The sequence below is a fragment of the Falco naumanni genome, chromosome 1 (assembly GCF_017639655.2).
Source record: "Falco naumanni isolate bFalNau1 chromosome 1, bFalNau1.pat, whole genome shotgun sequence".
Lineage (NCBI taxonomy): Eukaryota > Metazoa > Chordata > Aves > Falconiformes > Falconidae > Falco > Falco naumanni.
Genome location: NC_054054.1, coordinates 70,092,136 through 70,114,482, shown reverse-complemented (window position 1 = coordinate 70,114,482; position 22,347 = coordinate 70,092,136). Strand labels below are relative to the sequence as shown.

General features: G+C 35.7%; 1 protein-coding gene across 4 annotated transcripts in view; it reads right to left on the bottom strand.

The window, feature by feature from the left end:
- Positions 1-22,347, bottom strand: part of CENPE (centromere protein E) — a 38,257-nt gene that overhangs the window by 4,200 nt on the left and 11,710 nt on the right. For 2 of the 4 annotated variants that reach the window (XM_040598374.1, XM_040598399.1), the window contains 24 exons: positions 22,109-22,165; positions 21,861-22,028; positions 19,597-19,671; positions 19,232-19,354; positions 18,740-18,874; positions 17,939-18,116; positions 17,344-17,498; positions 16,008-16,322; positions 14,899-15,210; positions 14,555-14,713; positions 13,450-13,659; positions 12,243-12,527; positions 11,975-12,133; positions 10,889-11,101; positions 9,583-9,741; positions 9,179-9,400; positions 8,086-8,223; positions 7,022-7,222; positions 6,794-6,940; positions 5,129-5,341; positions 3,721-3,930; positions 2,983-3,192; positions 1,296-1,517; positions 441-644 (listed from right to left, as the gene is read on the bottom strand). In XM_040598374.1, coding sequence (XP_040454308.1) covers positions 441-644; positions 1,296-1,517; positions 2,983-3,192; positions 3,721-3,930; positions 5,129-5,341; positions 6,794-6,940; positions 7,022-7,222; positions 8,086-8,223; positions 9,179-9,400; positions 9,583-9,741; positions 10,889-11,101; positions 11,975-12,133; positions 12,243-12,527; positions 13,450-13,659; positions 14,555-14,713; positions 14,899-15,210; positions 16,008-16,322; positions 17,344-17,498; positions 17,939-18,116; positions 18,740-18,874; positions 19,232-19,354; positions 19,597-19,671; positions 21,861-22,028; positions 22,109-22,165 — 4,470 coding nt within the window. The remainder of the gene's footprint in view (positions 1-440; positions 645-1,295; positions 1,518-2,982; positions 3,193-3,720; positions 3,931-5,128; positions 5,342-6,793; positions 6,941-7,021; positions 7,223-8,085; positions 8,224-9,178; positions 9,401-9,582; positions 9,742-10,888; positions 11,102-11,974; positions 12,134-12,242; positions 12,528-13,449; positions 13,660-14,554; positions 14,714-14,898; positions 15,211-16,007; positions 16,323-17,343; positions 17,499-17,938; positions 18,117-18,739; positions 18,875-19,231; positions 19,355-19,596; positions 19,672-21,860; positions 22,029-22,108; positions 22,166-22,347) is intronic. The other 2 variants (XM_040598396.1, XM_040598385.1) reach the window with 2 other exon arrangements.

The following is a 22,347-nucleotide window of genomic DNA, read 5'->3' as shown; positions in this document are numbered from 1 at the left end:
AGGAAGTTACTTTGTAGTAAGAATGCCCACATTACCAACTAGCACTATAGTAGTACTTGGTTTAAGTCTTATCTATTACATGCAATCATATTTTAGCAAGTTTTGCTGGTTTGTTTGCCGATATAAATCTGGGAATTTTTAACTAGTATACAAATATATTACACAAAAAGCTCATACTTCAGTTTCAAAATTTAAGATTTTTTTTAGAATGCTTCAGAAATACATCACGTACAAATGATAAACTTAGTTTCTAAATTTTGCCTTTGAAGGCTGCATTGGTAGAATGTGAAACTGCATACTAAGCAGGTGAGTGTTTTACTCTAAGAATGCCATACAGAACAATAACTTGACTTTAAAGCCACGTTTCATCTACAGCTCTTCTCCAATATGCTTTCTCTCTCCTAGATAAAAGGAAAATGAGAAAAGTATTTTGCTCATACCTGGAGACTCTGATTCTCTTTTAAGGCAGTTCTGAGACAGTTCTCCATCTCATTCAGTTTGGCTTGCAGATGGGTGAGCTCACTTGTTGCTGCTTTTGTTGTTATCTGTGCTTGTAACTTGTTTATCCTGTCATTTTTCTCTTTGACATTTTTTCCTACTTCACTTACTACATTTTCCAACTTCTGAATTTTTACTTCCATAGCCTATCAAGATATATCAATCAGTTAAAAGTAGTTATGCCAAGAGACAGTAACAAGTGCAGTAACAGCACATGGCTGTATTCTTAAACAAAAAGCCCAAACCACAGAAAAAAAAATCCAACGCTACAGGCTCTATGGCAACTCTTGGTATCTACCTCACACTTCTGTCACTTTTTAATATTCTGGAACACTCGAGTTGAAGAAGAAAAAAGTGCTTTGAACAAGGGTAACTGTGACATTAAAAAAACTGGGCAGAGAGAAAGAGAATCCTCAGTTCCTAGGATTAAAAACAGAATTCTTCTCTAGCTTCCAGTTTGACACTGTGAACACTGTATACCTAAAAGGAAGCATCAGGAGTATCACACTATTAAAATCAATACTTCAAAAACAAATGGGCATGTTTTACACTGATTCCTGAACTGACATCAATTTGTGTACAGAAAATAGGCAACTAAAATAGTCACATTGCAGGCAAGAGCTCAGACTTTCACATTGGGAATAAAGAAAAGCTACAAAAAAGAAGTGCACTCTAAGCCAATGTATGATGTGACAGATTTACAGCTGCCATCAATCTTGATTTTCTTTTCAATTTGAAGTACTCTCACTTAGAAAACAAGCATGAGAATAGTTTTCCTTAGAAACAAATACTAGTACCTTTTTATCTTGTTCTGCAGCCTTTAATTTGTTATGAAGCCTGTAGTTTTCTTCTTGTAATGCAAGACTGGCAGAGCCACCAGGGGCTAGTTGTTCTTTAAGAGTGTTCAGTTTCTGAAGCAACTCTTCACTTCTCTCTTTTCTCTGTTTTGATTCAACATCAGCGTTTTTACAATAATTGCTAGTTCTGGCATCCAGCTCTGAAGAAAGCTGAAGGAGTATCTGAAAATAAGTAATGTCATACAGATTATTAAATAATTTTTGAGTGAGCTAGAAATAAGGTAAGTGAAGAAAGAGAAAATATTTTGGCCTATGTTAATTTCACATTCTTGTTTCCGTTTCCCATTTGAAGATGCTTGCCATCAGAAGTAGAATCTTCTAGCACTCGGAAGACTTGTTTTCCTTTCCGGAAAGAGGGGAGGCAGTAACAGGCACAAGAGAAAATAACATATTGGAATTTAGCCAGTATTTCTGCATTAACTCAAACACACACTAACATTACAGGAACAAAAAAGCTATATTGGGAAGACTTCTTGAATGTCAGTAACAGAGCAGATATTTGCAGAAGTTTAGTCAATGAATGCATTCTAGCAAAAAGTGAAACTGTTAGAGAAAACAAACAGGTTGGACTATTCTAGTAACCCATCTGCTTAACACTCCAAATAAAGAACAACTTCACATTTGTCAGGAAGTGACAAGATTATACTGGATATTTTTTTTGCTTGTTTGGTAAAAGTTTTGATCCACATAATATGTCTGTCAGGGAATTCTTCCAAAAAGCCTGCCAACATTGCGAAATCCTGAAGCCAAGACTGACTGTTCACTCTACAGAAGAAACTTTTTCAAGCAGGCTAAACTTAACAGGATAGAACCAAGTTACAGCATTGGGGGAAGGAGGATTATGATATGAGATCTTCATACTATTACTCCTTCTACTAGTATTGATATGAAGTGTGAACAGACCAGGAACTTCCAGGATACACTTGTTTGGAGGACTGTTCCTAACAACTAATCAGAAGGTAGTTTATTCCCTCCCATGACCTGTTTTTTTGAGAAGTGTTCAATACATTTAATCGGAAAGATGAATGTCATGAAAATCTGTTTAAGATGCACTTAACCCTGTAAAACACTTTGCCTTTTTTCTGAAGAGAGCAAGAGGTAAGAAGGTAAGAAAAAAGAACGGAAGGCTGAAGCACCTCTAGAATAACTTGACTTGTTGAAATCTGAAAAGGTGGGACAATATACATTACAATGAAGTTTTAAAAATGGCTAAAGTAGTTTTGAAGTTCTGACAAAGTTAGCTTGAAAAGAGTAATCTTGTGAGTATAAAGTTTGGAGAAAGTGATTGTATCAGGCTGCTAAGTTCTGCAAGCAAAGCTACGTAACAATTTTGAACCTACAGTCTCCAGAATTTAGTCCAATATAAGTGCAAATAGACCCCACTCCTTTTATTGCCTAGAAAGTCTTTTACACAGCAAGTTTCCAAGTTTGGATACCTGAAGAAAGAAGCCTTTAGAAACCATCTAAGTATTCCTACATCTCACAGTAAAGTAGGAATATAGTGAGTGCTGATAATAATGAATAATCCTCAAATAGCATTTTTTGCATGTATTGTTTTCCATCAGATTAGAGGCATTTACAGAGAGCTTACAGAAAATAACATTTCTAATTAAAGATTTAACTTTACCTTTACTTTAGGAGTCCAGAATTTAATGACTTGCAAAAGCCTTTCATTATCTTTCTCTAACTCTTCTTTAAGTTCCTCTGCGTCACAGTGAGTTCCTGAACAAGCTTTCCAGAACTGTGTTGTTTCTTTTCTAGCACTTTCTTCTTGCTGTAACTCTGCCTCTATGCAGTGAAGTTCACTTTCCATTTCTGACACGTCTTTGAGAATGTTCTTTAAAATGAGGTAGTTCAAGTTTAAAAATTAATTTATTAACTATGTCAAAATATACATTTTGCCTTCTTAACTATCAGTATTTGCACAAAGGCTGTTTTAGTATCTAATTATCATATAAAAGGAATTTTGCTATACTGAAATTATACCCTGCTGGGAAGATGAAAAGACAATCTACAATTCTGAGGCAGGTGAAAGGGGAAATGGGATCCCTGCCCACCCCACATTAGTAAAAGTTTATCTGTTTTAAAAGTCATCTTGGTATCAGGTACATGTATTTTACAAGACAAACTAGTAAATAATATTCCCACTACTGTGTAACTAAATACTTCCAATTTGAGATACTTTATGAAACAGAACCTTCATATTACAGAATTAGTAGCTTAAAAAAAATACAAATTCTCTCCCCTCCCCACCCCTTAAGGGAAGTCTTAACAGATAAAAGCAATGCCATTAGATTAGCACTACCATATTACCCCACGCCTTGAAATATGCAAGTCTTTGTCCGAAAATTGTTTCAAATACTACCTCTGCATCCAAATGCAAACTCTGCAACACTTCACTGACGTTTAACTCTTGAGAAGGTATTTCATTCTGGTTTAAATAAGTCTTCCCCAGATATTGAATTTGAGCTTGTAACTGATCCTGTTTTCTCTTTTCCTCAAGCAATTCCATTTTATACTTGTTAACAGTAGTATGATATTCTCTTCTCTTGGAGCAAACACGGCTGAACAGGAACTGTTGTAGAATGTAGGATGTACCAGTGAGTACACTTTAAAGTGGTATATTGCATCCAGCTAAAATTCCATATTTCATAATTAAATCCATTTACTCTCCTAGTCCACAGGTGTCCTGAACAACTAAAAAACATGACTAAAAGTCAAGTTCACACGTGCTATATAGCAATGTCCTATAAGGCTTTTAGCCGGGTCAGCACTTGTAAAGTATGTCTGTTTTGTAGACTCCTAAAAAAGCGAAAAAGTCTAAAAGGCTCTGGACAACCTTCCATGAAACTAGACTTTGAAAAACAAAGTATTCTTTATTGTATTTATTTTCTTAGAGTTGTGAAAGGTGTAGATGATCTACAAGAATAATCTTTTAAGCTTTATTCTGGTAGAGATCACTACTTTGATCTTAAACATGCGTAATCACAAGAGTTAAGAGGCATCTACGGGGAAAAAAAAAAAAAGGAAAAATATCAAACCTGAAAACCCAGTGTGAAGTTGAGATTAGTTTCTTTGGAATAGTTGTTAAAGTTTTAGCTAATAATATAGACAACTGACTCAAGATTGTATCCAGTATTTCTGCATACTGGACATGAACCTCAGCCTCTCCCTGGGCCTGCCCCCACCCCCCAAACAAAAAAACCCTTAACATTCTATGGTAAACAAAGAAACAGAAAAAACTATTATTTACTGTACTTCTGCGTATCATAACATAAATTCTTTCTTGCCCTTAACTTTTTTCTGGTAATTTGAATCAGCTTCTCCACTGAACTACAAATTGAGAACTTCTATAGCCTTGCAGACCTTTCCCAAACTACCTGGATAATTTTGCAGAGCAAACATGCATCTCCAAGACATCTTGCATGTGTGTCTACCCTGCCCTCCCGCTCAGTAAAATACATATGTAGGGGCCCATAATTTATGGAGTACAGAAAGAAAATTTCTTTTCCCAATTAAAAGGTTTTTAATATTAAAGAAATAATACTGTACAAAGCAGCTAAAGTACAGTAAAAAAAGAAGGCTGACTAGCTTGAATGCTTCAAGTTTTCCAGGATTGTAAAGCATTTACTATCAACTTATTTTCCACAAGATACAGATTCACAAAAAACATCAAAGCTAGAGTATATAGAATCCTAATTTAATTCTGAGATCTTATTAAAAAAACCCAAACCAAAGCAATATGAAAATGCTGAATGTGTGGATGCTGGTACCTTCAGTTTGTTCAGTAAACTCTGGAGATGACTGTTTATTTTCTCATTTTCAGCTTGAAGTCTTTTGACTCCTTTACTCTGTTCTGATGAAAGCTGAGTCAGTATCACAGCCATCAGTGCTTTCTGACTATCCAGCTCTTTCTTTAGATTAAGAGACACCGTAGAAAGACATTCATAGCTCTTCCCCATATTTGGGAATTTCTCAAGAAGCTCCTAAATGCAAGTGAAAGATTCATTCAGTTACAACAAGGAAAAAGAGTCATTAGCTGTAAACAGAAGTTTAAAATAAACCACTAAGACTCCCAGGACTAACCCCTGCAGTACGTATTGGTTTTACAACAGAAAAGTTAATAGGACTTCAGTTTTGACACCACAGGAATATGACAAAAACCACTAAGCCAGGCACAACAGAAGAGAATGTCTTAGTTTTCCAGAAACATAATTTCACAATCTCAAATTGTCATCATTTAGACCGATTGGCCACATTAAGACCCACAGATCAGGCCCCAAATTAAGTTGTTGCCTGTTCACAAGTTTGCCACCTGGGCTGCTCTCAGGATGGGCTCCCAAGTTGATCTAGTTGATCCTTTGTGGAAAGAAAAGGATCATAAAATTGTTTTTAGCACTCTGCCATAAAGGGAGACATGATCAAGCAGTGAGCAGGCTGCAAAATGCAACAGGTTTCAAGGCATGCCCAGTAAACTGCAACTCAAGCATCACATACGAAGCTAGGTTATACATTTTCAAGTACTATCAAACTTCCTAGGGATACTGCCTCCATCTTTGCTTCTTAGTTGAAAGAAACAGGATTCATCAGTTTAACTCTTCACCCCACAGTAAACACTGGAACATATGCCCTGTGTCCAACAGGAGCAAGAGAAAAATCGCACAAGAAAGAGGCGGACAAGTAGCTACTCATTACAAGTCAGAAGGGGAAGAGCAGCATTAAAAGGCATCAGCCAGTGTTTGCTTCCTTCATTGTTAGCTCCCTACTGCTGACGTAGGTTAGAAAGGCAGTGTGAATGGAGAAAGCTACACAGAACTGATTTCTGCAAAATTCAGTCCTTTGAAGCAGCACTCAAGGCTTCTCTAGAACACAGAATGATGCCTGAACCTGCTGCACAGGCACACAGACTGCACTACAATGGTAGTCTTTGAAGTGTTTCATACATATTCATAAATCCTGGTTTATTTTGGCTTTCAATAGGTTAGTAGTATTTCTCAGATCTGTAAAAAAGTATACTCAGGATAGTCAACAAAAGCTCTGAGGAATGACAGAAGCTTCCTATTTTGAGGAGAATAGCTATTAATGAGATTAAATTTATTTAAAACAGATTTATCTTTGATGAGGGGTAATGGAAGGGAGAATTCAAGGGGATTTTACAATAACAAAATGAAGTGCTTTGCTTGACTAGTTATTTTCATTGGGGTGGCTGGACAGTAATGGATTTGAGTGAGATGTCTCTACTGAGAAGTTCAGTTTAACCTTCTCAAAACAAGATACACAGTCACTGAACAGCAAATGAACCGATCCTGTGATTTCCAGCACAACAAGATACGCAAACAATTTTTATATATTATACAGAGAAACAAGGTTTATGCTCCAGAACAAGTGGTATTAAGGTTTTACATGCATCCTTAAAATAAGGAGAGAAGTAAGTTCACCTGAATTTTCAAGGTTTTTTCCTTCAGGCTGTCATCAACCACCTGCTCTGCATTATCCAGTGGGTTCACCTGAATGGACTGATCAGTCAGGTTTCTCTGCTTCAGCTGGCCTAGAGCACATTCCAGTTTTGCATTTGTTTCAACACACTAAAATAAAAGCATGCATATTAAGTACCATTCAAGAAAAGAAGTTATGAATAACTTCAGTAAGCAAGTTGCAACACAAACCATCTCAGAACTTTTTTGCAATTCTGTCTTGAGCTGGTCCCGCTCAGTCCTGACATTCTGGAGAAGTTTTTGTAGCTCATCTTTTTCTTGCTGAATTGATGAGATTTGTTCTTTAAGTTGGAAAGAATGACTAGTTCTTTCAGCCAATAACCGGTCTCTTTCACATGATATGCTATTTAGCATCTCAGTTAACTGTTGAATCTATAATAAATAGCAGGGAAAAACCAAGACACATGATACAAAGTACTCTAATCATTGTGCCAAATGCAAAGAACACAATTTCCAGTAACTCTAAAATTCACACTAACAGCAAGAGAAGCTAAAATAATTTTAGTGTTCTAATCACTTTGAAAAAGAAATTGAAAGAAGAGGAATAGCATGACACCCAGAGAAATCTACTTCAGTCAATTCTAGTCTTCAGTAAAGTGAGAGGAAACAAAACAAGACAGTCAATCTATGCCCACATCACAAGGATGTGAAAAGAAATGGAAGATTAGCATAAGAAACAGGCAATAGAATTATCTTTATATCTGCTGTAGCAAATAGAACAGTAACATATTCGCTCATCTGAAGCAAACTTCAGTCTACAAAGGAAGATTTTGATAGGTGAAAAGTGAAGACATGGAAACTGCAAAAAGACTGAGTTTGCAAGAGCTAAGGGCAAGACTTTGAGTAACAGATACAGTTCGCAAGTGGGCAAAGCACCAAGGACTCCAAACACACTTGGGTTCATACTGCCTAAATGCAGTGCTTTTTAGAGTCTGAATAGATACACATGCAATTACTGAGTATTATATTAAGCCCACACACATTGGATAAATTGGTGTCCATTCTAAGACCAACCAACCCAACTGGCCCTGAGCCTGAGACAAGTTGAAGATGCTTCTCCTAAACATCACTGAAGAAACATGTACAAAATCCTTTGCTAAACAAGTAAGAACATGGGCAACCATAAAAAAAATGATGCTCTGAATTACAAGTAGGATTTCTCTTGAGCAAAACTTTAGTGCATCAGTGATAAAACATCAGAAGACAAAATAGCTACTAAAACCAAAACTCCTCACCTTGTTTGTTAGGCTGTCCTCCAAAGTCTCTGACCACCTCTGAGCCTTTAACAAACATTCTTCCCTTTCTTCAGCTTTGATCTTCTCATTGTTGAGGAGTTCTTGTTGCCACTTCAATTCCTTTTCTGTTTCAAGAATCTTGAGTAAAAATAGAGCAACAAATATAAAATTGAGATTGAAATAGCACGTGAAACTACCTCTCACAGGCCATTCAGTATTTCATAAGAGTCAAAATATTTAGCACAAAACCCCCCATTTAGTTTGAGTGCAAGAAATTAAGTTTTGTCTTTGAAAGTCTCTCCTTTCACTAAGCAACACCTGCCAGCTTGCATACTGATAAATCCTTAGTAGTGCAATTCCTGTTTACACAGATAAGTAACTAAGTAGGTATGTTATTTGAGTAGGGTTCACATTAAGAAATTACTTGATTTTACAAGGAGAACGGTTGTCAGAGTGCTGTTGATTTACTTTGATAACTTACTAGAACTAGCCTTTCACTAAACCTCTGAATTTCTATTGAAGTTGAAATTTTACAGCCAGACAATTGATATTCAAAAAAAACAGGTGAATTGAAAGATATTGGTAGCAAGACTAAGGAAATTCTCCTCCCACCAAAGATTTGAATCAAACTAGAGATATTTGAAATGATTACTCAATATCTGAACAAGGACTGCTGCTTAATGGATACCACCCAACTTACTTGTCTTTGCTGTTGTAAAGATATGCCTTACCCAGAAGAGAAATCTAAGTGTTAGGACCTGTCAGCTTTAGTTTCAAAACTTTGGAGCTCAATTATAAAACATACCAATTTATCAAATTCATTAAAAATTCCTAAGTGTTTTAGTAATGAAACCCACGTATTTTCTGATTCCTCATTTATTCTTAAATACAGCATCCACAGATAACATTTTTGAAAGAATTTACATCCATCTTTTAAATACCATCCCACAAGACAGAAGTTAAAGCACACCAATATTCTTCAGTCTGAGTACATAACATTAATACTTGTAACACATTTTCCATGACAACTTCAAAAATTAACCATCTTCCTCTATCAAGTATTTATAGTTATTATATCTTAAAGATAAAGCACCTTATCAACACTCTTCTGTAGGTTCACCTCCAGTTTGTTCTTCTCTGCTCGAATACCTTCCAGTATTTCCTGGAGCTGATCTCTCTCCTGTGCTAACAAGTCACACTGTCTCTCTAGCTGTTGAAGTTTATGGCTCTCACTCGCAGTCTTTTCTTCCAGTTCTCCCAGCAGCTGGTGCCTTTCCTTATTTACCCAATTGAAGTCCTCATTCAACTTGACTACCTGTTGAAAAATATTTTAAAAAGTATTAAATCAACACATAACAGAAGAGGAGGTTTTGCTAATAGTTAAGTTGCATGACCATGATATCATCTATTGGACCACTAAAACAGCACAAGTTATCATGGGTAGTCCTTGACAGGACCACCTCTATATTATTTTTAAGAGTTTATTATTGTACTTGCCTCTTCTTTCAGTTTGTTTATTTCTCCATTTAGTTTTTCTTCAGTGTTTTGCAGTTTCTCTTCTTTATTTGCCAATATGTTCTTCTGGATATCAGATTGCTCTTTCTGGTGCCTTAGTTCTTCCTGTAGATTTTCCATTTCTGCCAGAACTTTTAAGAACTGCAAAACAAGGTATTACATGGATGTTCACTCAGAATGACTGTTTTGCTTATCAGGAGTTAGGAACAATAAGTCAAAAGCATTTGAAATTCTGAAGAGAGCTATCGGAATAATCAGTCTTTTACTTCAGAAAAGACATTCAGTTATCATTTCCCCTATGTATTTTTTAAAAACTCTAAAGGCAGACAGTCTTTAACAGTTTTAAAAATAAAAAAGTAGGCAGAAATAAAAGAGGAAAGGGAAAAATGTTGTGGGAGGAACATATTATATAGGTGACAAAAACCCCCACAAACATACCCCCAAACACAAATATATCCTACCATGAAAGATAGCCTTATTCTTGGGGCAACTGCCACCAGTTGCACAATTTGGCTAATTGTTTAGTAGCAAGATGTAAGTCTAAAATGAAAAATCTGATAATCCTCTTGTGCCAGTTTTACTTTTTGAATTAATTTGTCTATACAGAAGAGATCTGTGGTTCTGCCTGAGGTTTGCTAAAGTTCATATGAAAGCTTTTACATATCTTAAAATAATTTGCAGAGCTTCTCTTTGGGAATAAAATATTTACCAGACTTCCTTTTAACTTCAAAAATTAGCAGCTTGATTTTTGTTAACAATATTTCAGACAAATTCATTCTGACTGTGTGTCAACATCAGCATATTATTCATGCAAATATTTGGAATGAAGTCACTAATCTATCAGGAAGAAATAGGATAGCTCATCAGTTTCTCTGTGTTTAGCTTTCTCTTCACCAACCCAGAATGACCTGAAGTAGTAGGAGAATTAAGCTCTTAGATATCAGTAAACCTGGATTACCGCTACTGTTCAGTGCTAAATGCAAAGGGGCACTGGAGAGGACAGATGTAACGGGAACCTGTGAAGTGCTTGTCCAGCAGGTGGTAGATAACTGTGCCCGAACCCAGAGCAGAACAGTGACCAAGAGGGCAGGAGGGGAACCAACCAGGGAAAAATAGGAGACAGATTCCAAAATCTCAACTGGATTAGCAGTAAGCTAAAGATTTAGTGTACTGCTAACATGGTAGTGAAGGGAGAGGAAGACATACCTAACACCGTAAGGCTTAACAACCAAAGTAATTCAGAGTGATACAACCTGCCTTTAAAATAATTAAGAGATTTTATACATACCCTCTCTTCACTTTCATGACAGTTAGCCTCTAAGCGATCTCTTTCTGTTTTACAAGTTGCTACCATTTGCTGTAGCTCATCTTTCTCCTGATTTAGTAAAGTGATTTTCTCAAGCTGCTGACAGATCTGCTCATTCATTGTTCTTGTAATTTGTTCTTTTTCTGCCAGTAGCTTGTCATATTCAGAAGTCAGGTTTTCAGTTTCTTCAGTAAGCTGAAATAATAAATAAGAACCAGTATTAATATTTATCTCTAGCATAGGTAGAAGTAATAAATTAGAATGGTGTTTTTCCAAACCAGTTATCAAATTAAGTTTTGTTGTCCCAGTAATCAGGTTCCGATTTAAGAGTGTTATTGGATCATAGTTCAAAAGCAGTATCTGTACATACAGATTGTTCCAATTTGATTATTTTACAGAAGATACTTCCATTAGTTTACTGCTACAGTAAGCAAAGAAAGATCTTACAATTTTGCTGAAGTCAATTAAATTCAAGTGCTTTTGTCTTATTGACAGACAAAAGCAAACGCGTAAACACCTACAAGCCATCGTAAAAATGACTCCATTGCTGTATCCACAGGAAGTAGAAGACATTACATTTGATTCTAACAAGTGCTAAGAGCCACAAGTAGTGTCAGCACATGAAAATACGTAAACAAGAAATTTTGTAATAGTGCAGCAAGTTAAAGGCAGTGTAGCTCATTCTTTTAGTTGCTCAAGTGAGTTACATAGCTTTTTAAATTCTAATAATGTGCCTTTTAACTAACACTTGGTAACTGCGTTGAAGTCAAAGAGCAGTACTGATTCCAGATAGTATTTCATCAATCACCACTAAGGCATGTTTAGTTATAAGTAAGGCTTGTAGTTTACAGGTCAAATTGCATTTGATCATCTTTTTGCTGCCTTTGTTTCTAAGGAATTATTTTGAGAAGCAGTACAGGAGGTGGGGGTGGGGGGGGAGAAGAAGGGAAAACTTTAATTAAATTTCATTATCACATTTACTGAACCCTTGCAAACTCAAGTCTGCAGAGGATGTGGGTTGCCAGTTCTGACAGAATTTTTAGTTTACTTGACAAAGTTGCATCTGACCTTCTGCTGCAGTTCAGCAGCTGTTTCCTTCAATGCCTCTTGCACTTTCAAAAGTTGATTTTCTTTCTCTGAAATACTCTCTTTCAGCTCCACAATAGTCTCCTGATGTTGTCTGAGAGAGTTATAAGCACATCTCAACTCTTCCTGGATCTCTGACTTCTGTGGACACAACACCGTTGAAGTATATTAAAGCCTAAACACTTCCAAAATTTACATACAGAAGGCCACAAAAAATATTATCCTAAAAGAATAGGACTATTTTTCTTACAGCGTTAATTGCCTCCTGTATAGTTTCTCTTAGCTGGTCTCTCTCATTTTGGAGATTCTCCAGTTGCAGCTTAAGATTATCATCTTCTCTTTCCGTCAGAGTGCTCACTTCTCGACAGTCACGCAGTTTTGGAATAATATCTGTTCTCCCCATTTTTTCAGATTGTTTTTGACATTCATTGGCCTTCACTTCCTCCATTTCATGCAGTTTTCTTTGTGTCTGGCTCAACTCCTCTCGCAGAAGAAATACTTCTTGCTCAATAGATTTTTCTTGAACCTGTGGCATCTATTTTATAGAGAGATAGAAGTCAACACATTTGGGGAAGTAGCTTTAAAAGAGACATAGCTGACCTTTGACAGGTTGATTATGTAAAAAAACCAGAAGCGATGTTTTAGAGAGATTTGTATTTTTTCTGAATAAAGTTTGACTGAACTCAGTATGCAATTCAAGTTTCTTGGAATGAGACACACAAAAATAATGTTTGAAGTGAGGACTTCTGAAACAAGTTACCAAAAGTAGAATTTCATGACCATAGATTAAGCCTGAGGAGAAAAAAAACCAATAAAAAAGCCACACAAAAAGCAACCAACACCCCCAAAACAAAACCCAAACAATGAAAAAAGCCAGCAAAACCAGCCCCACAAACCAGAGACCTTATCCATATTTCTCATCTCAGCAGTAGTGGTTGTTGTCAAGGTAATTATTTCTTGGTATTTGTCTGCTCTCCCCATAAATATTAATATATGCTCATACTTTAGTTTTTTCAAAGTGTATATACACACACTTTGAATACATAGATATCAAATGTGTAATCAGCATGTCCAATTACTGAAAGCATTGGCTGCAATGTTCCTTTGATTGCCCAGAAATGTGTCAGTTCTATCTATGCTTCGAAAAAGCAGAACCACCTTTCTGATAAAATAGTTGCAGCTAAAAATTGCTTATTATAGAACCTCATCTCTGTGCAGGTCAACTCAAAACATCATGATCAAGTTAAAATTCTATTTACAGAAAAAAGTCTGTCATTCTTCTACTAGTAGTCCATTTACAACAATAAGGGTGGAATATATTTCAAGTAAACAGTAATAATCCTGGTGTTTAATGGTCTGCAGTCCAAGCAACAGGACCCTTTTCTTCAGTTTTGCGTATTATTTTCACTCAAAAGTTTAAAGAAGCATGCTTTCTATTACAGCCCTAGGATAATTACCAAAGTTCTTTCTCCATACTCTTCTTTTTCCAAAAGCAAACGGTCCAGCTTATCCTGTAACGATTTATTCTCTTGTGTAAGGGAAAAGATTTGTTCCTTTTGCACCTGAAGCTCATCACTTTCTCTACAGGTATCATTTTCTGTTTTGCCCTCAGCAAGCCCGTCTCTCTCCATTGTGATGATTTTTATTTCTTCTGTCATTTGTGCTATCTATTAGAAATGTGCAAAGACATATTTCTATCAATTCAAATCCAAAATTAAATGCAAAACTTTTGCATTTGATTCATTCTGCTACAGTATTTTTATAATCAAACCACTCTAACCAAACTAAAAAGACCCCAGAACTGAGTCTTTGGCCTTTGTCACTTGTTTTGTTTTAAATGCTAACAGCCTTTTAGCAGTTTTCTGCAATATCAGCCAGATTTTTTATCCAGAAAAAGGTTTGAGAGGAAGAAGCCAAACAAGAAACACCTGTTGGATTTTTTTTTTAATGCATTTGCTCCAAAACATGCAAATACTGAGTTGACAACCATTGACTTAATGAGTCTGGCAGTTGATACACTTCAAGAAAAATCTAGTCACATACTATGGATTCTCCCGCCAGGGAAACTGTGCCACTGAAGCAGCTGTTTAACAACATTCTTAGCACCATTCTCTATCAGTTGTCAAACGAAGAGGCACAAAACCCAGTGGATCAGCCTTCCGCTCGGTGTTGGGAACTAAGCTGCCATTTACAACCATGTGTTACACTTCTCATTGGGACTAAGCATTATAAACCACTGGCCTTATTCCTAACCTTAAGTAACCGTTACCTCTTCTTTCATTTGCTATCTCGTGCCTCATGATAAACATGAGGCAAACTAGTTAAGCAAAGATTTACTAAAGCGTACATTACATCTTCAAGCACTACAGAAACAGACCACCAACTGGTGGTGAATTATTGGATCAGTCAGTACTACTGTCTTGCCTTCTTTCTACTAAAGGCCTAGAAATTTTCCAAAGACAAGCAGAAGAGACTATAAAGCACGCTCAATTAGGCTTGTTTTCAGTGTTAGCAGACATATTAAAAGGATTTTTTGTTTTTAATTATTATGTAACATTTTACCTGTATTTTGTATTCTTTAATGGTTTTCCCCAGTGCCTCTTCAACACACAGAAACTGCAATTGTTTTTCAGAAATACTTTTTTCCAACTTCTTCACAGTCTCCTGCGATTGCTTGAGAGAACTCTGTGCATTTCTCAGTTCTTCATGTGCCAAAATATTCTTTATAATAGAAGACAGAAAATCCACAGAAGAACATTCAAGTGTTTTGCAACATTAGTTGGTACTCCAAAAAAACCCACCATACACAAAACCCCACTCCTCTATATTTCAGTATTGTTTTTAACTGTTCTTAGACTTTTCCCCTTTACGTGTATAGTTAATTTCTATAAAGGCAGAATTCCTACCATTGAAACAGTGTCCTTTATATCCTCTTTGAGTTGGTCTGTCTCAGCTTGGAGAGACTTCTCTTTTTGCTTCAAGTCATCTCTTTCCTGGGTTAAAGTTTTTATTTCTTCCTGACGTTCAGTAAGCTGCTGAATAATTGCTTGGATCTCTGAATCCTTGGCCTCCAGTCTCAACTCCATAATCTTTTCTTGCTCTTTTAATTGCTCCATTTCATTTAACTTCTGCTGAGTTTGAATAAAATCTTCTCTTACCTCAAGAAGCTGTTTGTGCTCTGCCGTTTTCTCTGCCAGTTCTTTCATTTTGATAGAGAGCTTTAGTTTGCAAAGGAAAAGGCCAGAAATTTTCATTGTGTTCTCACAGAATCTTATATTAGCTTAGAAAGCGTGAGAGATACTAGCTTTCAACAAGAGAATAGGAAGTTCATCATTCCACTTAAAGTCACTTCTTATATTCTTGTCCATGTTAAATAAACATTTATTTATGGAACCTTCCTGCAGTTTCTCCTTAGCAGCAAAAGTCTTACTAAAACATAACACCACACAGGAAACCTTAGCATAGCTTGGGAGTTATCAAATCCATAGCTAGAATATGACAGCCATATCAGTGTCAAAAGCCTTGTCAAAAACATGCATTTTTAGTTCCCTTTTCTTAAGTGGGGTTCCCTCCCCCCACCATTCTAATTGCCAGTTTATGCAGTGATTCTCTTTGGTTTGAAAGATCATCTGTTCTGAACAGACTCCAGTTCCCAATTAGGAGACTGTTTCCTCTGACTTTATAGAGTAGGTCATAGCAGCATACTTAAAGTATTTGCATACTAAAACATAACTTAAGAATGGAAAAAGAAGAATTAAAAGGTCAAGTACAGAAGAAGAACATATAACCTGGAGCAACATATACATTTCTTTGGCTACAAAAAAGAAGAGAGCATTAAGCTACACAATCCTGCAACCTTGTACACCTGGCACAGAGTAAGTAATATCCACTCATGCCAGAGGAATTTCAATAACAACATTATCTATACCTTTAAAGACTACTTCTCAAAAAAGTTTTTTTTAATATTGTGAATACCTCATTTCTTATCTGTAAAAGGGAGTACACTGACACTAACCTCTGATTTCACTTCATCCAAAGTTGTTTTAGACTCCTGTGCTTCTTTAGATAGCGTATCTATTTGAAGCTTCATTTGTTCATTGTTTCCCAATACTGCTACATATTTTTGCTGTAGTTCTTCATGGAGCTGTTTAAGTGCTACATATTCCTGATCAAGCTTTACATATTTAAGTTGTGCATCTGCTAGACTGTCTTCTGATTTTCCAATTTCTTCAGTCATATGTTTAAATCTAATTTCATTGTCAGCTACGTCAGAAAGCAGCTTTTCTCTTTCCAGTTTTACTAAGTGTAGCTCCTCACATTTTTCAATAATCTGCCAACGGAAAAGCAATATTAATAGTATTTTCTAAATCAGTATGTCATAGCTACATAATAAAAAATGCTGTTCATATGCAGGTATAGGTAATAAAGTACAGGCAAACACATAGCACATTAGGCTTTGCTTTGTCAGGAGGAAGCCATCTAGCAAACAATCCTTCAAAGAGAAGACAGGCAGACAAGCCTCTTCCAAAACCTTGAAACCCCTCCTTTAACTCTTTAGGTGTTCTTTAAACATTTAGTTTCTTACATTTGAGCTAGGACTGGACTGATATTTCCAGCTACAACTCCTAAACTGAACATTTAGATGTATCAATACTTTCTTTATGATACAAAGTTTATGAAGTTGTTAACATCTAATACATTTTGTTTATTAGTGGAAGTAGACCACTGGAAGGTTTTCATGGTTTTTGCAGAGCATTCATGAGTTTGTAAGATCACTTGCCATGAATAATTTTCACTGTGTGTACTTAGTAGCAGATATTTAAGGATAAAGAAACCTAAAAAGTGTGTCTTAAAAGAGTTTGTTTGCAAACACTTATAGCAAACTTAGCAGACTAAGCCCTGACTTGCCAGGAAACAGGAAAGTTTCCTTACAAGTTTTCCAGAACTCACAAGTTGAATCACTTCTCAAGCAGCTTTTCTGCTAAAAAATCTTGAAATTTTCTCTTTGGCCAACTGGACAAAAATTCAGTTTTAGCATAGTAAAGCAGGATCAAACACTGTTATACATATACACAGTTATCAATGGTGACCATGGCAATGAGGCAGACAAATATTGGACTAGAAATTCCTCATTAATTATAGTAGACTTTGTGACTAAGCATGTTACTTCAAATTTATTCCTAGGTGCAAATATTAAATACCTGGAAAACAATAACTTGATGAACTTAATCACAAAGTCTCAGGTTATTTGCTTCAAGATAACTTTTAGCTTTAGAACTTCATATCAAGTAGGCCTCTATAAACACGTTACCAGTCAAGTACTAAAAAAACAAGTTAAATATTTTGTTTACCTCTTTCTGCTGCATCTCAACAACATTTGGTAGAGTCTGATATTCTGAGAGCTCATCTACTTGTTTTTGTAGAAGTGTTTTCTCTTTCAATGTTTTTTCTAGTTCTCCTTTTAAGTCAGCTGCCTTTTTTTCCAGCTCCACAAGACAGAGCATATCTAGAAAATTAAAAAGTTTAGATTAATAGGAGTATGAGAGAAAAAGTATGTTCTAAGTTAAGCAGAAGATTTATAATGCATTCCAGATGTCACATTGTACAATATACTCTTCTAGAATTATACTAATGGCCAACATGAAACTAGTGGTCTGAATTTGGTCATCACTTGTTAGGCTGACATCTAATTTAGTTTAGATTCACTCCAACAGCCTTTATTAACTTGACAGTCTTTGTGCAAAATGCAAAAATCCTGTAAGCTGCAGTTTTCCAAATAGTGCAAGAAAGTGCTAAAGCAGTTACTATGTGCCAGCAGTACCAGACTCTCCAATATTGACAGAAGCTCAAAGTATAAGAGATCAAGAGCCAAGGTCTTCCCTATGCCCCCCACCATTATGGGGAAAAAAGAGGAGAAAGAGAAAAAAGCACCACCTGGAACAGTACCTTTTGGAACTTTACCCTCCATTAGTGAAATTAGTCTTGCATTTTCTTGAAATACAGACTGCAACTCTTTCTGCAAGTCAGCTTGCATTTTTTTATAACTGGCTTTTCCTGCTTCTATTTGGCTTTGATAGAATTGGACATCCTTTTGCATTTGCTTGTAATTATTTGCGAGTTCATTCTTCAGGAAAACAAAACAACATGCAATTCACACACAAAATAAAAGTCTACTTGCTTAAAATCTAAATATTGCATCTGTCACATTTCTTCTTGTCGCTTACAACTTTGGCCTTAATGAATTGTGGCTTATTCTGCCATGTTTAACAACTGTGTTCCTGTCAGAGTCCTATAACAAAACATACCTTACCTTAGAGGTCAGGGCCACAACTGCTTCTACTATTTTTGTCTTTTGTCCTTCAAAGCTCAAAGTAAGCTCCATCCCACTTCTGAACTTATCTCTTATTCTCTTTCGTTCTCTGGTAAAATTAGGTTTCAAGTTTTATGTCCTATTAACTCCCTAAAGACTGTTCATTTGCTCTCTCTCTCTACTGGTAAACCTAAAACTAGCCCATCCCACTCCTTTGGGAGCAGTGCCTATTTTCTTTTTATCTTTCTCCTGAAGACCCATTTTCCTTGAATTCCATAATAAAAGCATTTCTTGGCACATGAGTCATTTTCTTTCTCCAAATACTCTACCACATCTTGTCTTTATCAATTATGATTGCTTTCTTCACTAGTCTGGGAGCAGACAGGTCTTTAACAGCAGTTTGTAATATACATTATGTATATAAGGTAAGTACTTACCATCTTTTCCTTCAGTTCCAAATTTTCAGTTCTGAGAAAAGCAGATTCTTTTTTGGCATCCAAGGCTATGGTTTCACTATCTAAAAGGGATTTATTCAGCTGCTGAATTTCCTCAGTTAGCTTATCAGAATCTCCCTGAAAGGAACAGATAAATACTTGAATAAATCAAGAAATATATTGACATAATAAAGCGAGTTCATTGTAACGTGGTTGAAATGTAAATACAGGCTCAGAAAACCTGATAAATTTAGTCGAGAAGGAACAGTAGCAGACTCAAATGAAAGATGGGTTAAAGAGCAGCATTTCCCATAGGTTTACTTCAGAGTACTGCTGTACAATGCTGTAGTAATTCACATTTTAAGCTTTGTAAAAAAAATATCTTCAAGATCTGTAGGGAAAGAAGTTTCAATTATATCAATATTACATCAATATTTAATCCACCTCCAACAAAACCAGAACCAACTATTAACCCAGCAGAAAACTCAAATTTACCACTGAAAAAGATATGTCCTTTTTTTCTGCTCCTGCTTTCTGCAGTTCTTCCACATGATTCTCTAATATCTTTATTTTGTTCTCTTTCTCTCTCAGCTCTTCCGATTTGGAGTTTATTTCTGCCTACAAGTTGGAGAAAAAGAGGGAGAAGAAAATTCTAGTGCCCAGTTTAGTTTTTCAGGTAAGAATTTAACAGAAGCCTGCTTTGTACATAGTAAGCATTCATAGGTTTTAGACATATCCTCCTTAGAGCTATTAAGACTAACCAGAGCCCAATGATGTCTAGCAAATACAGTATTTTGAGATAAAAAACCAAGTACACTATATGTAAGTCTTATTGCATGTAAATTCATGGACAGGCTCACCTCAAGTTCCTCATTGTACACTTCAGCATTTGAAACTAGACTCTTTAAGTTGGTTATTTCATGCATTAGTTGTATCTGTGGAGCAAATTGAAGCAAAATTGCAGAGGATGTTAGAAAGCACCCACACCAGTAGTTTTAGTTGCCAACACCATGAAAATAAGCAAGGTTTTATCTTTTGTATTAATGGGCAAACTACATATACACACATATCTATTTAAACAGCAAAGTTTGTACTTTGTACTGTAGTACAAAAACTTGTACTATAAAGCAAGTTGCTAGATATTCTTTCAAATGGATAGATGAGACACAAAGCTCTGTTTTAGAAAAGATTCAAGTTCAATTTAATCTTAACAGCTCAAGAAGCAAAAGCAATATGATCAAAGCAATTAATGTAGAAAGTGTACAGATGCAAAATTCTAGTCATGTAAGCAGTACATGTCTGTGTCCAGTATGACACAGTACAGATATTTATAATTTAATCTATTTACTAACAGGAATGAAAAGGTGCCAAAATTGAGGTAAATCAAGGCATGAACACATTGTTCCATCCTCAAGAGGCACAAGTAGAAGACTAGATAGAAAAGCACTTCTAAAATTGAAGAACTCCTTTATTTTGGTCTTTGTTAGCAAAGCTTTACGATAAGCACTTATCTACAAGCACTTCTGCAGTCACAAGCACAGGCAAGGAGTAAATCCAATCCGTAACCAAGATCAGTGAAGAGCTTTAAAACAAGCACTCTCCTGTGAGTATTTCTACATAGTTAGGAGTACAGTAAGAAGAAAACCCTATCTGTAATCTTAAAAATCAGATGATGGTTGTAGAAGATGTGGTACGATACTACTGTCAGAAGTAGTTTAATGTTATTTTTCAGAACAGAGTTTACCTGTATATATATGTTGCGATTTAAACTGATGGATTTCAACTAATGTATTTGGTGAAGTATGTGACCTTTTAGTATTGTTGTAATTAATCTGCTATATAGCTATCAAATACGTTTTATAGACTGTCTTCAGATACATATCTGAAAACATGAATCATTAAAAAACCAGTTCTTGTAATAGAAGCTACTTTAGAACAGTGCACCTGTCACTAGATACACAAAAGCTTTGCAGGGAAAGTTGTAACTGAGTATTTGTTGAGTGTTGGCTTATAAGGAAGATAGCACAGTTAGTCTACCATACAAAGTCTTCTAAAAAAGAAACTTAAATACAAGCTAAACCGTAATCTACTGTGGATCCATTTTGTTTAAGATCCATAAATCTTTGTAGGGAACACAGTGGAAGTGAGAGGTGATGTTAAATTGTAACCTAACACAATGCAAAAGGATGTAGCTTCAGCTTCAACCTTAGTTTAGTGGTCAGAGCATATTAGACTAGCATGTACAAGTAATTTGCAGAGAAGGTATTGGGAAAGAAATGGATTGGAATAATACATCCATATCTTATATACCTCAAGTTGTTGTTTTGGGGTTCTTTTTGGTTGTTTCTTCTTTTGTTTGGAGTGGTGGGTTTTTTTATTTTTTTCCACCCCAAATTATTTCAGTCTAGCCCTCAGGCAGCTAGAAACTGATACAAATAACACAGATTACAGGATTGGAGCATAAAACATTTGGACAAACAAGGTACATGTCCACTAACAGCACAAGAAGATAAAGAGAACTGAAAGTCAGCTTTTCTTATCTTATTGTTAATCTCATAAGTTATCTAGTAGGTAGGTTTACCATTTCAGACTTCCTAGTACAAAGTAAGTTTCATTTTTCCACAGACATTACCATTCACACTATTATTTTAAAATATTTTATTACTGTTTAATATGTTGAAAGTTAATGCTTATATAGTTCAATGCATGACCAAAACCAGAGCTATCTTTGATTGTAAACCACTGTTTTGCACAAGAAATGTGAAACATAGCTTCACAAATATACTTTAACTTCAAAACAGCAAAACAACTGCCTTTTGCTGACATCTAAAGTGAGATTCATGTCATGCATATATAAAAAATATCTGGATACATATATACACACAAAAATATGTTTAACCAGACTTCAGTATGTGACGCTCCAAAAAAAAAAGTCCAAAAAAGTCTGAATTTTACACAGAGTAAATCCAGCTTAAATCCTGGGTTCATGCATTCTGTTGCTGAATGTAACTTACAATACTATTTGTTTGTGAATCAACATCCAAGTACATGTACACCGAATAAACTCTAGAAAACAATTGAGCATAGAGAATTCTATCTCTGTATTTATTTCAATGCACCTTACCTCATGATCTTTTTGTGTTTGTTTCTCCAGTGCTTCAAATTCATCCATTTCCATTTTTTCTTTCAGTTTCTCCTTCATTTCATTTATTTCTAACTTCAACTGCTCATTTTCCAATACTAGGCTATTAAAGTTAGCTTGCAGGACGTTGATCTCATTTACAGCAATATCCTGAAGAAGCAGCACAAGACACTTTAGAAGTTGTTGTTGGAATGTCAGTCTTATTTCTAGAAAACACAGAACAGACTAACCTTTTCTAGTGCTAATGCTTCACAGAGTTGCACAGATTCTTCAAAGTCTTTCTGAGTCTAGAAAAATAACCACTCAGTTAACTGATCTACAAAATCAAGCAAGTTTAGTATTACAATTACGTTCCTTGTTGCTTGTCTTTTCATGGCTAGTCCTGTTTAAGTACCAAAGCTTACTGGATCATTTGCCACAGAGCCATAGAATCACAGAGCCATCCCACAGCTTCACAGAGATGACCATG